A 13468-nucleotide genomic window follows, 5' to 3' on the forward strand; every position below is an offset into this window, starting at 1 on the left:
GACAAATATAAAAGAAGCTGCCATCAGGGAAGTTTCCTTTTCATTAAAAAAAAAAAAATGGAAAAAAGAAAAAGATGGATAAGCAGTAAGTATCTTTTTCACACATTATTCAGTCTTACAAAATGTTGTTGGTGATTCCAAGGCCCACTGCAGGCTGACTTTTGTGTCATGTAAGTTTCAGGAAGAAGAAAAACCATTTCATACCAAAGTTTATGCAATGCTAAGTAGGCACAGACAGCTGTTACAGTTGTTAGGGTGATGAAGTTAAAAAGTTATGTTCTTTCTTTAAAATAAAAAAATATTTTATGGAAATGGGAAAATATTACACTCTTATGGAAGCAGGAAAATACCTTTCCAAGAGCAAACCTGATCTCCTTTCAGATGTCTTTTAACTCGACTCTCAATTTTTATTTAAGCACTTTTAGAACTACTATCCCTTCCCTCCAGAAGTCTCCTGATTTCTTAGGAAGCTTCACCAGTAAATTACTTCATATGTTCATTATTCTTTGCCTGTGTTTTCTGTTTATTGTCAGTTTTTAATTAGATTATGCCCCTAAGAGTGTTGTGCCAGAGATTTATTCATCAGTTATGAAAATGTTATCCCTCTCAACTTTATTAGACTATTTTACAAACTTAAAAAGTCTTCTTTTTAAAACAGATCCATTACTATTTTCTAATACTTTCTTACACTTTTCCTTGAAATCTGAATGTCATTTGTGTTTCTCTTCTGATATTAGCCTTTTTGAATGACTGAGGAAAAGCTATCAGACAAGACGATTATCTTTCTATTTCCCGTTCCCCTTATTTTCTACATTTACAGATTGTGTTTTGTCTTGTCTCTTTAACGTTTATTACATAGTATTAATTAATGTTGAAACACTAGCTACTAATTAAAGTCAAAACTTGCTACTCTCTACTTTTTTTTTATGAAGTGAATATTTCATGTAATTATATTTCACATTGTTTTTCTTGGTGTTTATTCTAATTGCACTATTCTATTCAAGTTCTATACCATGACATGTCATAATATCTAAGTCCCTCTCTCAATATCGTAAGTCACTCACAAATTAATACCTCACTTCTTTGTCTTAATAAGAAAAATCAATTCTACCACTGAGGTTCAACAAAGTGAATTGATGTTTCTAAATTTAATAAAGCAAATGCATCATGTTGGCTTATTTTGGAGGTTGAGAGCAGGGCTGAGGGTTTAGAAGGGATCAAAATAGTCATATTTTTAGTAAATCTTTAAATTCATTTATTGTTATGTTTATATGTTTCTGATCAAGGAAGTTCTAGAAACTCTCTTTTAAATAAGCATTGAATTGATCTTCTGAAAAAGATTTTCTTATCCTCTCCCCTGTATCTAGACTTGGCTTGTAAATCTGACCCTCAGAAGGAGCCATTATTTTCCCCACTACTTTCTGATTGTGGTTTGCTGTCGGTACGTTCTCATATTTTGAGGGAACCCATTGACCTCATCAGGATACCTTACCAGGATGCTTGTTTCATCAAGTGGAAAGAAAGTATTTATTTAACAAAAAAACTGAGTAAACATACAATACTTTCCGAGGAGGAGGAAAAAAATAATTCATGTTCTGTGGGAGTACTTATTAATCAATTTGAAAGTCAGACAGTCTAACTTGCCAAAGATCTCTGCTAAGATTATTCTCTCTGCTGCAGGTGCCCAGAAATACTAGAGTGAAATCATTCACCTGGGACTCACTTTTGGGATATGCCCACCTGTCCCTCACCAGATCCGTAAAAGAACACCTGAGGTGCGAAGAACTTTGGTATTTCTCTTGGATGCCTAGGATATCAGTTGGATGCCTAAAGACATGCTTTAAAAATACGTATCTGTGCCATCATTTCTTAACATTCCCAGTGTGAGAGGGATGTTTTTACACCTCTGTTAGCCACCTCCTCTGACATCGGATTTACCTGGTTTTCTCTGTAATCTTGGCAAAGTCTTGTACTACTAAACAGGCGCATACCATCACTGTCCTACAACCAAGACTAACATAAAAGACCCAGGAAGAGTCTCAGATTCAGAGACTAACATCTGGTGCACTAACTCAATGTTCAAAAGTAGTGCTACTTATAGCCCTAATCCATGGGCACAGTAATTCATTAACAGTTACATGAAATGATTTTTCAGAATCACCCAGCTCTTGTGTAGTAATTCTGAGTTGGGCAGTTTTACTGTATTGAGTTTAACCTAAGACACCCTGCTATTGCCAGGCACTTCCGGGCTTTTCCCTTCTGTTTCTGATCATGAAAAAAGGAAAAACAAAACAAAACAAAACTATACAGTGTGTTCCAAACTTACTCGATCACAAAGTGTGTGTTTAGTTTGGGCACGGAGGCAATAATGCATTAACACTGAAGGTGAAGGAATCGCAATTAACACGGAGAAATATGCCTGAGTGTTTTAAAGGCTGGGAAGGACCAGGTGGTGCTAGCTTCTCTTCTTCTTGAGCTTATTTTTACTGTAGGCTGTGAATGTCTAGTTAACCTACTTTTCTCAGAAGTCCTGGAACTTTATGAACCAAGCCATAATACCCATGGAGTGAACAGCTGCCTTGTAAGCATCACATGCACAGATATTTAAGATCTATACGTATCTGGGCAACAACGGTATCAAGGGGGAATTTTATAATAAGTTCCGAATTATTTTCACTGTTAAATTCCCAAATTGGTAACCTATATGTTATCGAGTTTATGCATTAAAATAATCAAACCATTGAGTCATGCAAATAGTAATCTATCCCGGTCCTTGCTGAAATAATTTAAACACATCTGTGAATTAAAGGTTATTGCTAATTAGTAAGTACTAATGAAGGTAGAAAAGATTAGCTTTAAATGATTAAATTTGATAATAAACATGAAAACAAGATCTGAATTAGTTATGTGCTATGATCAAGAACAATTGTTGATCTTTAACTCTACAGATACAAAATATTTATCAAATTCAAACAGTAGTTAATACGTTTGTATTATCTAGTAGCACCTTTGAACTTACATGAGGAAGTAGTTTCCTTCCCTGACATGGAGTTTGTTACCCTAGACAAGTTCTCCGTTGATGCCGTTAAGAATCCATGAGTAACAAAAACCCAAAAACAGGGCTTCCCTGGTGGCGCAGTGGTTAAGAATCCGCCTGCCAATGCAGGGGACAAGGGCTCGAGCCCTGGTCCAGGAAGATCCCACATGCCGCGGAGCAACTAAGCCCGTGCGCCACAGCTACTGAGCCTGAGCTCTAGAGTCCGTGCTACGCAACAAGAGAAGCCACCGCGATGAGAAGCCCTCGCACCTCAACAAAGGGTAGCCCCCGCTCGCTGCAACTAGAGGAAGCCCGCGCGCAGCAACGAAGACCCAACACAACCAAAAAAGAATAAATAAAATAAACTTAAAAAAAAAAAAGAACATCTGAATATTAAGTATAACTCTTAAAAGCAGAAAAAAGTCATCCATTCATCCCTGCCAAGTTCCTAGCCTTAAAGATCAGAAATAAAATCAGACAGTAAAATCTGATCCATAGAATTTCTGTGACTTTCAAGTGACTTGTTTTCTTTGAGAATTAAAAGCTAGAAATATATATATGTAGTAGTCCAAAATAAACACCCATAATATCTAAAACTGGCCATAATAACTCCTTTTGGACAGCCTGTACACAGAAAGAATGCATTGCTTTATAAAAATGACATGGAAAATGGTGAAATATTGCTTATTTCTATAATCTTTGACAAGAAGTGAAAATACCATTTTCTGAAACCCAGGTAGAGGACTCATTTTTATCACCTGCCAGAAGGAAAAGCATCTTTCCTAAAATTGAGCACCTGCCTACAGAATTCTAAATCTGTGTTTCCATGGATTTAAGGACCTGAGGTAAACCACTGGAACAGGATGGAAAACTCCCTGGACAGGATCTAGGGGGAATGAACGAAGCCTGAGCCACACACATCCTAACTGTGCCGTACCTATGTCATGACAGCTTCCCTTTAGCTCAGTGGTTCCCAAACTTCAGCTTGTACCAGATTCACCTGGAGGTGGATCACACAAACACAGCCTGGTGGCCTCACTCCTAGAGTTTCTGATTCAGTAGGTCTGCGACGGGGCTGGAGAATCTGCATTTCTAACACATTCCCAGGGGATGCTGATGTCAGGGACCACACTGAGAACTACTGCTCTGGCTTAAATTTTGATTAGCCATTTAGACCATTTGTTATAAAATGTGGCCATCATTTGTTATAAAATGTGGCCACCGTTTGGAACCCACACCTCTAAAATCCACTTGTGGGGTAAGGGGAGGTCCCCTCTCTCAGGGCTCTGGTCATCTCACTCATGGCTTCTGTGCTGTGTTGTTTTCCACTGCACCGCAAAGATTAATTTTGTTCTATTGAACCACTTGTGAGTTGGCTTTGCAGCATGTTAAGAAAGTGGGAACCGGGAGCTAAGAAACCATGCAGAGACCTATTCTAAAACCACATGTAGAAGGGGTAAGAGGAGGCTGGTGTTGGATCAAGGCGGGGACTGTCATTCTCCTGAGTCAGCCTTGCCTGGGTTCAAATTCCAACTTGGATACTTCCCAGTTGTCAAGGGATTGTAAAGTCATGGAGAAAAACAGACACATTTACACTTTCTACTTTTGCACCATGGATGATTCACTGACTCGGAAATGAGACTATAGAAATGGCAGACTGGGTGGTAGGAATAACAGCTTCATTCCACTGACAGGAGCAATCGGTTGGTGAAACTCAGCACGAGAATCTGAAGCTCTAGAACCCAAGAACCACAGCTTTTCTGTATTAACTTAAAGAACAAGGAGGGAGGGCAAGAATAATTCTAGATTTTATTTATAATAACTAACCTTTTCTATGTGCTTACCAAATGACATTTTATAGAGAGACTGACTAATGTTCTGTATTGTTCTCAAGTTTTGTTTTGCACCTTTAGAGGAAGAATCAGTTATGCGTCAACCAGACGCCTCAAAGTAACTATTACATTAAAAATCCGCCCTCAGCTTAAACTCTAATTGGAACATTTTTGACTGCTACCATTTTTAAGGACAACATGTATCCAAGAAGCCTCATTCCCCTTTCTCCTGCTTCTTTCTGCCCAACGTCAAAGCCAAAGCCAGTCAACTCAAAAGAAGTCCCAAAGAAACACAAAACCGTGTGAAGAAAAAAGCATGAAACTCAAAATGAATTTCAAAAGATTCAATCTCAGATAAAAACTGAATCCTCAAACCATGCAAAAAATTATGGAGCCATGTTTCCATTTCAAGCTATTTCTTAGATTACTTTGTTTTCTTTCGTTTGTTCTTTAGAGAAACATACATATATATGTGTATATATATATATATGTGTGTGTATATATATATATATATATATATGTAAAACACCATCTTGAGAGTTTTCAATTAGAAGCCATAAGAAGGAGAATGAGAGATAATTCTTAAACAATGTTTGGGCGAACCTTTAGAAAACTGGATCATGAAATGGAAAGAAGGCAACGTCTGCAGCACGTCAGTTTGCTTAACAGCAGGTCTCACTGCTCCTCCGACACCACAAGGAGCGTTTCTTTCAGAATTAAGCAATTCTATAAAAAGAGAACACTCTTACCCTCATCCTTCCGTTTCTTACTGCTGGCCCATCTTCTGCCAATCTCAACACGTACAAATCCATTTTGTACTCCCTCCCTCCACGAATACTGAATCCAAATCCTTTGGCTCCTTTCTCCATGTCCACAGTGAAATAATCAAAATCCTTTGGGGTTGGGGAGAAAATAGAATAAACAATTGTTTAATATCAGAGAAGCTTCCACGGTCTGTCCCTCTGTCCTCCTTCTCTCTCATAGTTAACGTGTTCCAACTGACACGATATCGTGAGGAGTAATGTGATTTCACCATCTAGCAAAATGCAAGACAAGATTCCAAAGGCCTGAGCAGATCTGAACACAGTTTCCTCAGTCATTAAAAGAATCGCTGGGTAGCTTGTTGACTTTTGTACACATCCTTCAGTACTCATCTGTTGACTTGGCAAACATGTAACTATTGCACATAGGCCTGAGTGATATTATGTCTCCTTTGAATTTTCTCATTCACTGCTGTTGAGCACCATAAATAAATGCACCAGAGTTGTGTGTGTGTGTGTGTGTGAATGACAGGTCTGCTGACTGGAAAAATGAAACAAATGCAACGGGATCTTTGAGGTACCTGGGGCTGCCTGTAGTCTGACAGAGGGAACTGCCTGGTGTCAGGGGAGGGCTGCCTGTAGTCCAAGGGCGGGGCTTGCAGATAGTCCCCTCCTGGGGGCTGCCGGTAGTCCAGTGGGGGCTGCCTGTAGTCCGTGAACGGAGGCTGTCGGATATCTGGTTTCACATCTTGCCTTGCTTTTACTTCTGACCTGTAACTAAATGAATGGAAATGGTACTTGCTTTGGTATCTCAGCATTCTAAGGAGATTCGAATGACTTTAGGACCTCCAGGCATGTAGAGGCCACACCTCTTGGTGGTCCTTTTCATGTTCAGGATTATGAGAAGATTCAATAAATGATAAGTATTATTTTAAAATCTTTGACAAATGCCATACGGTATACTTTTCATTTGGCTCCTTAAGAAATCAAGGTAAAAATGATGGTCACTTAGAACTTTGTGGAAAAGGACTTAGGGATAACCTTCTTTGACTTTGCTATTTAAAAACTGTGCAACTGCAGCAAATCTAGGGACTCACACACTTCACTGTACATCCCCAAACAACAGTCTGTCTTAATATCAGTAAACCAACGGTTTCAATTTTTCTCTCTCTCTCTCTCTCTCTGACACACACACAGCATCCATTACTTCATGAAAACATGATTGAAGTGATCTCTAAACACTCTATGAATATCTAACTAAAGGCTCTTTTAACCTGTTAGCTTGGGGCTTTTTGAATATCATACAGAGGTTAAAGGAGTGAAAGTAAGGTATAATCACCAACTACAAATCAAGCAGAAAGTCACTGGGTCATTGCTAAAAGTAGAAACATATCACACAGAGGTTTAAATACTAGACCATAACTCTCGGGCTTAGTATCAGATACTATCATGGTCATTAGACAGAAGGAAAGGCAAAAGTGTTTATGTCTAACACTTGTCTTATCCTTGTTTCTAGATATTATTTCTTGTTTCTAGTTATTAGTAAATACAGAGACCAAAACTAATTGTTTAGTTCTGTTTTGTGAATCCAAATTGCTCTAAATTGAGGGGCTTCCAGGGCCAAAAAAGGGCTAAAGTAGCCAATACCTACAATTATGGGATCATTAATAAGATAAACTGAAAAAATTATCACCATAATATAGAGGCCACTTAACTCTGTAGTTCATTGCCTGTTGCCATGACAACACTCCATATAATGAGCTACTTAGGGATACAGGTCGATTAGAAAAACACATTCACACACTGATAGTGTATGGCAATAGATGTGTTTATTCAGGGTTTTGAAAGGGGGTTAGAAATGCAGTTATTTTAATAACGCTTTGAGTAGTTCCCATTTGTTACTTAACTTGCAGAAGTGACACATTCCTTTTGTGAGATGCATAATTTAGGCTTTGCTTTATACCTCAGGAAGCTGCCCACTCACCTACTGAGAGTGTGCATTCTGAGAACAGAATTATTTAAAATACGCTTTGAATAAGATGCTTAACTAGGCAAACACATGAATTAAACAAAAGGAATTGGACTGGGTGACATTTGTTGGTGTGTATCGGTTCCTTTTTAGAAATCATGTGCTTGGTGGTTTAGATGTCACATTGTTTTAAGTTATAGCACAGTCACTTTATTTTCATTATCTCTGTGGTATTGGTATGGAATATCCATTATGAGCTTCGTTTCCAACCAGATGTGTCATGAGGTATAGCAGAAGAGGGTGAGATGTTAGGAGTCTCCCCAGAGCCTTAGAAACAGGGACAGTTAGAACTTGTAACAGCAGCCATCCGAGCCTGCCTCTGAGCATTCCCATTTCATTCAACAGTGCCACGTGCAGGATTTTATGTTGAAGAAGAATTCTTTAATAAGGAAAATATACTTAATTTTTATGAGTGTTGTTAACTTTTAAGTGAATGATACACTAGTTACGGCAAAAGTTGTTACTCCGAATTTGTGAAACACTTTATTTTAAGGAGAACTCAGGATCATTAAAAACAAACAAACAGCCTCTTAAAAGTTCCTTTACTTATGAAAGGTTCGTAGATTGCATATCAGTATAACTCTTTGTAGCTATTAATTCCACTCTTAAAGAGACTTTAGAGATGATAAAACCAGACTGCTAATGGTAAATTCTAGCAGAATTTTATGGTATGAATGTTCCAGAATCAAAAATGCTGCCCATGTAGTAGGGGATCTTACGGTGGGCTTCTGCCTCATGTGGGCCTTTCAAGAATTGTGTCCAGCCTGCAGCATCTACTGCACAAAGTCTATGAAAGAAGTCAATTTCCAGTGCTTTCCACTAATCTTGCTATTTAAAAGAAGTAACTAATGATTGCCTTTGCTGGGAAGGTGATCTCTGCTATTTATACTTAGTTTCTGAATATATTACACAAGGGCTGTTTGTTGTTTTCAAAAAATGCTTCTCCTTGAACAGGGTTTTGCTCATGTTCATGTTAAAATTATTTTGTTTCCTGAGCATGCACCAAAAGGATGTTACGAGACAGAGGAACGAGTAGAGGTGTGCAGAGTGTCAGGAGGAAGCCAATTCAAGAGTAAATAAGACAGGATAAAATATTCACTTCTCCTAACTCATAAGATAAAAATTTGCGAGCAGATTGTCACTTTATTTTATCCCACTTTAACATGGAAACTGGCTCAATTTGACATGTAGGTGGGCACTTCTTGTACAAATGAATTAATAGGAAATTCATACTGCGTGCTTGGCATACAAGCTGTCTTGGAGACATCTGTAGCGTGATCTAGAAAAAGGCAAAGAGTTTCTCTCTGATACCATGACCATTTTTAAATGCAGCTAGGAAAATGGTTCTAGTATCTGTGAGATTATGGAATCTCTCCATTCATTTGGAAAAGAGCCACCTACTAACAATCAAACAGCTAAGCCAGGAAACCTCAGTGGCAGGAAAGGACCCTAGAACAGGAGTGGGCACTTCCCAGGCATTTAATATTACTGAAGCAAAAATAGGTAAGAACTCTGGGTAAATTTGTTGGTAATTTATAAAAATTTGGACCAGGTCAATCTGTTAATCCCAGAGTCAGGAAATATTTTATCCCACAGTCAGGCAAAACAAAAACAAAGACAAAAACAAAACCATCCAAAGGCTGTTGCTTCTTTGACAGCGGCCGAGTCCCCGATTGTAACTAGTAGCCGATGGGGACAGGATAGTGGCCTTGCCCATTTGTCATTCTCCCCACTGAACTATAACACACTAGGGATGAGATTACCCACCCGCACGCCAGAAGCAAGAGCCCAATTTCAGGAAAGTTTAACTCTGGAAAGGGAAGACGCAATTGTGGCTGAGAGGTTTAATTGACAGTGGCAGAGCCAGGAGGAAGCGTCTGAAGCTGGCTCGGAGACTGCTGGAACACTCAGGTCCTTCCTCCTAAATCTAAAGTGAATCCCGGGGAAAGCCAGTGCAATGTGTCCAAACCACACATGGTGAAAGCCAACGCATCTGGGGCTTATTACTGAAGCACCCAGGACATATTCCTCTTCTGGACTGTCAAATTCTTGCCTCTGTATCATTTACCTTATGGGGCTTAGTCTTTTTTCTTCCCTGGCCTACATTAAAACCATAAACAGCTGAGGACAATAGATATTTATTTTTCTATGAAAGCAAATGGGAGACATCAGAATAGAACAGGGCTTCACGGAAAGAACACTTCTGGCACAGGGCAAGTATTGGCTTTGCAACATTGTGAGTGGTAAACCTAGAAAGTTCTGGGACTCAAAAACTGGGTCTCACTTCATCTTCACCAACAGGGGAGGCAGGAGATGGGTAGCAGATGTTCAGAAAACGTAAGAATCACGGAAAGGACCAGTGAGGGTTTTGTTTTCAGAGATGTTCCCGTGGGTTGTTCTATTTTTCTCTTTTGAAAGGGCAAAACCAACATGGGAACATGTCTTCATCTCTTTCTTTAACGGTGCAACCTAACCCAGGCTCCCCGTTACACACGTCTCAATAAGAAGACAGTGTTGTTTTCCTATGGCAGCCTTTTATTCTGCAAGTTCACAGGGCCTGATCACATTAGTTCGTGATGTGAAATAGAAGAATCTCATTAGACCGTGGGCAGGTGGATATAAGGTAAAATGCAGTAAAAATACTAACTTACATTCAGGCTCACAAATCCTTCAACGTTTCCCACCTCCACACCGCCGTTATTCTCCGAGCCATCGTGTGCATGGCTCGGTGGACACGGCGGCCACTTCTAACTTCATTCATTCTGATCAGCCTCCAGCGTGCTCTCTACGGGGCCAACTGAGAGATCTTGAAAAGCTACTCCAAGGATGTCAGTCCTCAGCTTAAAACCCTCCAATGACCTTTCACAACACGTACGATAAAGATCAAAATCTTTAACAAGGGCTTCCCTGGTGGTGCAGTGGTTGACAGTCCGCCTGTCGGTGCAGGGGACACGGGTTCGTGCCCCGGTCCGGGAGGATCCCACATGCCGCGGAGCGGCTGGGCCCGTGAGCCATGGCCGCTGAGCCTGCGCATCCGGAGCCTGTGCTCCACAACGGGAGAGGCCACAGCAGTGAGAGGCCCGCATACCGCAAAAAAAAAAGAAAAAATCTTTAACAAACCTATGAGACGCTTTAGGGCAGTTCCTCACCAGCCAGCCTCACTGGCTTCATCTCAAACCATGCTGCTGCCCCTCTGCCCCCACCACACTGGCCTTATTTCCCTCCTTCGTGCTTGCCTACTACCTCCTGCCAAAGGGCCTTTGTATATGATACTGTATATTGTATATGTGACTCTGTCTGGACCCTCCTTAATGTGCTCTTCAGCCAGTTGAACCTATTCACCTGCAATGATGCATCATTTCCTCAGGAAAGCTTCTCTTACTGTGAAGGATAGACACCTGTATTGGCTAATGAAACTACGTTTACAACATACATACAATCTCAAAATCACACAAAGGTGCACACGGTGATTTCTACATTATGCAAATCTCTCTCCTGCCCGGGACCTGTCCTGTCCCAAACTCTCTCTCCCCCCACGTCCCTCACTACTCAGCAGCAGAAAAGCCAGAGGAGACTTTACCTGTTTTCATGTCCCTGCAGCTGGAGCGGCTGAGGAGCTGGCTGGGCGACAGGACTGTTGGGGGTGGCGGGGCTGGGCTGGGCCAGCGGGCTGTGCTGCTGGGCCAGCGGGCTGTGCTTCTCAGAGCTGGGTGCCGAGGCCGGGCTGTTGAGCTCTGTGGTGGGAAACCAAAGAGGCAAATGCAGTCAGGTTGGCATTTGATAAAGGGCAACAGGTGGCCAGAGTTGGTTCCTCTGCCTCCTCACATGACTCAGGGCTTTGGTTCTTCCAGCTTCTGTTAGGCTTTAAGACAGCAGCGTAGACTTAGCAAGTTCTAAGACCGCTCCTGGAATCAGTATTCTTCCATTAATCACGAGGTTGCTGAACAAGGCTATGAACACAATCTCTCGTCATCTTGTCAGAAGAAAAGATTACCATGAAAAACTTATTAAAACGATGAAAAATAATTCAAAGGAGTAAGCTCTAAAATATATTCTATTTGTTCCAGCATTGCTTGCTGCAAGAAAAGTGTTTTAGCCACTACTTTTTGGTTGTAATGAGAAGTCCTACCAGTATTCCAAAGTTTGGATAAGGAATTAACCATAAGAAAAGTAAGTGCTTTTCACAATCCTTTCTTCAGTTCCTTGTTAGTCTTATTGCCTAATAACCCTCTGTACTCCATGGTTCTCTGGAAAGAGAAAAGAACATTGGACAGAGGAAGGTTCATAAGTTGTTCTCTGTTAAAACTGCTTCTTGGTCTTTCTTGTTTAGCATCAAATTTTCAACTGAAGTTATCTCTCCATGTTGGAATAAGAGCAGGACAGACATATTTCTTACTGGGAAAAGGGAGAAGCAAGTCTTTTGTGACCAATTTTGCTTAGAGTTAACTTCTGTTGAATATTTTATACATAATGTTTTCTTCAGATAACAAGTTAAAAATGGTCTTTTTTTTTTTTTTTTTTGACTGGGTGACAAAAAAAGAAGTGATTAGCATTCCCTTATACATCACTCTCCCCTTTCTTTGCTCTCACCCTAAATTTTAAAATTTCTTCTCCACTTGTATCAGGGTTTCTCAACCCTGGCACTACGGACACTTGGGGCCAGATAATTCCTGCTGTGGTGGGTGGTCCCAGGCTCTGTAGGATGTTTACAGAGCAGCATCCTTGTCTTCTACCCACTAGACACCAGTAGCACCCCCAGCCCAATCATGACAACCAAAAATGTCTCCAGACATTGCCAAATGCCCCCTGGGGGGACAAAATCACCTCCACTGAGAATCACTGTTTTCTATTTATAGTCAGGCGGCTGTTGATGCCTGCTTGTTAGTCCCCAGAGGAAAGGAGGAGACCGAGTAAACCAGAGGGGACAGACATGAGTGAGCCCATCCTTCTCCATGTGGGCACTGTGGTCCACTCACCAGCGAGCTCCAGAGGCTGAATTCCCAAATGTCATTAATGAGCCAGCAGCTAGTAATGAACCCACTGTGGCTGGAAATGGTGAAGTGATGGTGAATCGGTGCTCAGAGAATTCCGTGGCCCCTTAAGGCATGGCTGTGAGTTGTAACGCTCACTACTCCTCAAGCCTCAGGGGGGAGTCCTTGTACAGAGAAATTCAAAAGGCTAAGTGGGAATTTAAAATTCTTATCAGATGCAACATTTCCTAAATGAGCTCTCTTTATACCACAACTTCCTCAAGCTTTTCAAAATCGATCTGACTTTGAAGAATCCTCCAGAGCTTAACTGCTAACATGAATATTTTTTTTCCGCCAAATTTGTAACTTTATCATCTCTGTTGAATGGGTCCTGGCTTAATATAACCATAAAAACAGTACTGCCGGGACTAAAGGGAAAAACTGAATAAGCCAGTGCCTTGGGATTCACACTAGTTATCTACAACACCGTATAGCTTGATCTTTGAATGAAAATGGTATTGAGTAAACAGGATATGGGTTGCAACAGAGTGTTAATTTTTGCAAAAATGGAAAAAACAACTTCTGATGTTGACACCCTGACCGCAGCCAGGTGGGCTCCACAACCCCAGTGCAGGCACTCACCCTCCTGAGGAATGATGCGAAGGGTGACACTAAGACCTGCATCCTTGATGAGCTTCACGATGTCAGCGTGAGGCATGTTGATGATAGACTGGCCGTTCACTGCTAAGATCCGGTCTCCCACTTTTAGTTTCGCACAGCGATCTGCGGGACTCCCATCAATGATGCGTCCAATTTTATGTGGCACAGCTACAAAAACA

At 40.8% G+C, this 13468-nt stretch overlaps 1 protein-coding gene across 1 annotated transcript in view; it reads right to left on the reverse strand.

Moving 5' to 3' along the window:
• The window catches only part of MAGI2 (membrane associated guanylate kinase, WW and PDZ domain containing 2), a 1340884-nt gene that overhangs the window by 95908 nt on the left and 1231508 nt on the right, over positions 1 to 13468 (reverse strand). Inside the window, exons 17-20 of the mRNA XM_029233155.1 lie at positions 13272 to 13457; positions 11240 to 11393; positions 6212 to 6407; positions 5619 to 5762 (exon numbers count right to left, since the gene is read on the reverse strand). Coding sequence (XP_029088988.1) covers positions 5619 to 5762; positions 6212 to 6407; positions 11240 to 11393; positions 13272 to 13457 — 680 coding nt within the window. The remainder of the gene's footprint in view (positions 1 to 5618; positions 5763 to 6211; positions 6408 to 11239; positions 11394 to 13271; positions 13458 to 13468) is intronic.

The sequence above is a fragment of the Monodon monoceros genome, unplaced genomic scaffold (genome assembly GCF_005190385.1).
Source record: "Monodon monoceros isolate NGI ecotype Baffin Bay Population unplaced genomic scaffold, NGI_Narwhal_1 Super_Scaffold_2, whole genome shotgun sequence".
Lineage (NCBI taxonomy): Eukaryota > Metazoa > Chordata > Mammalia > Artiodactyla > Monodontidae > Monodon > Monodon monoceros.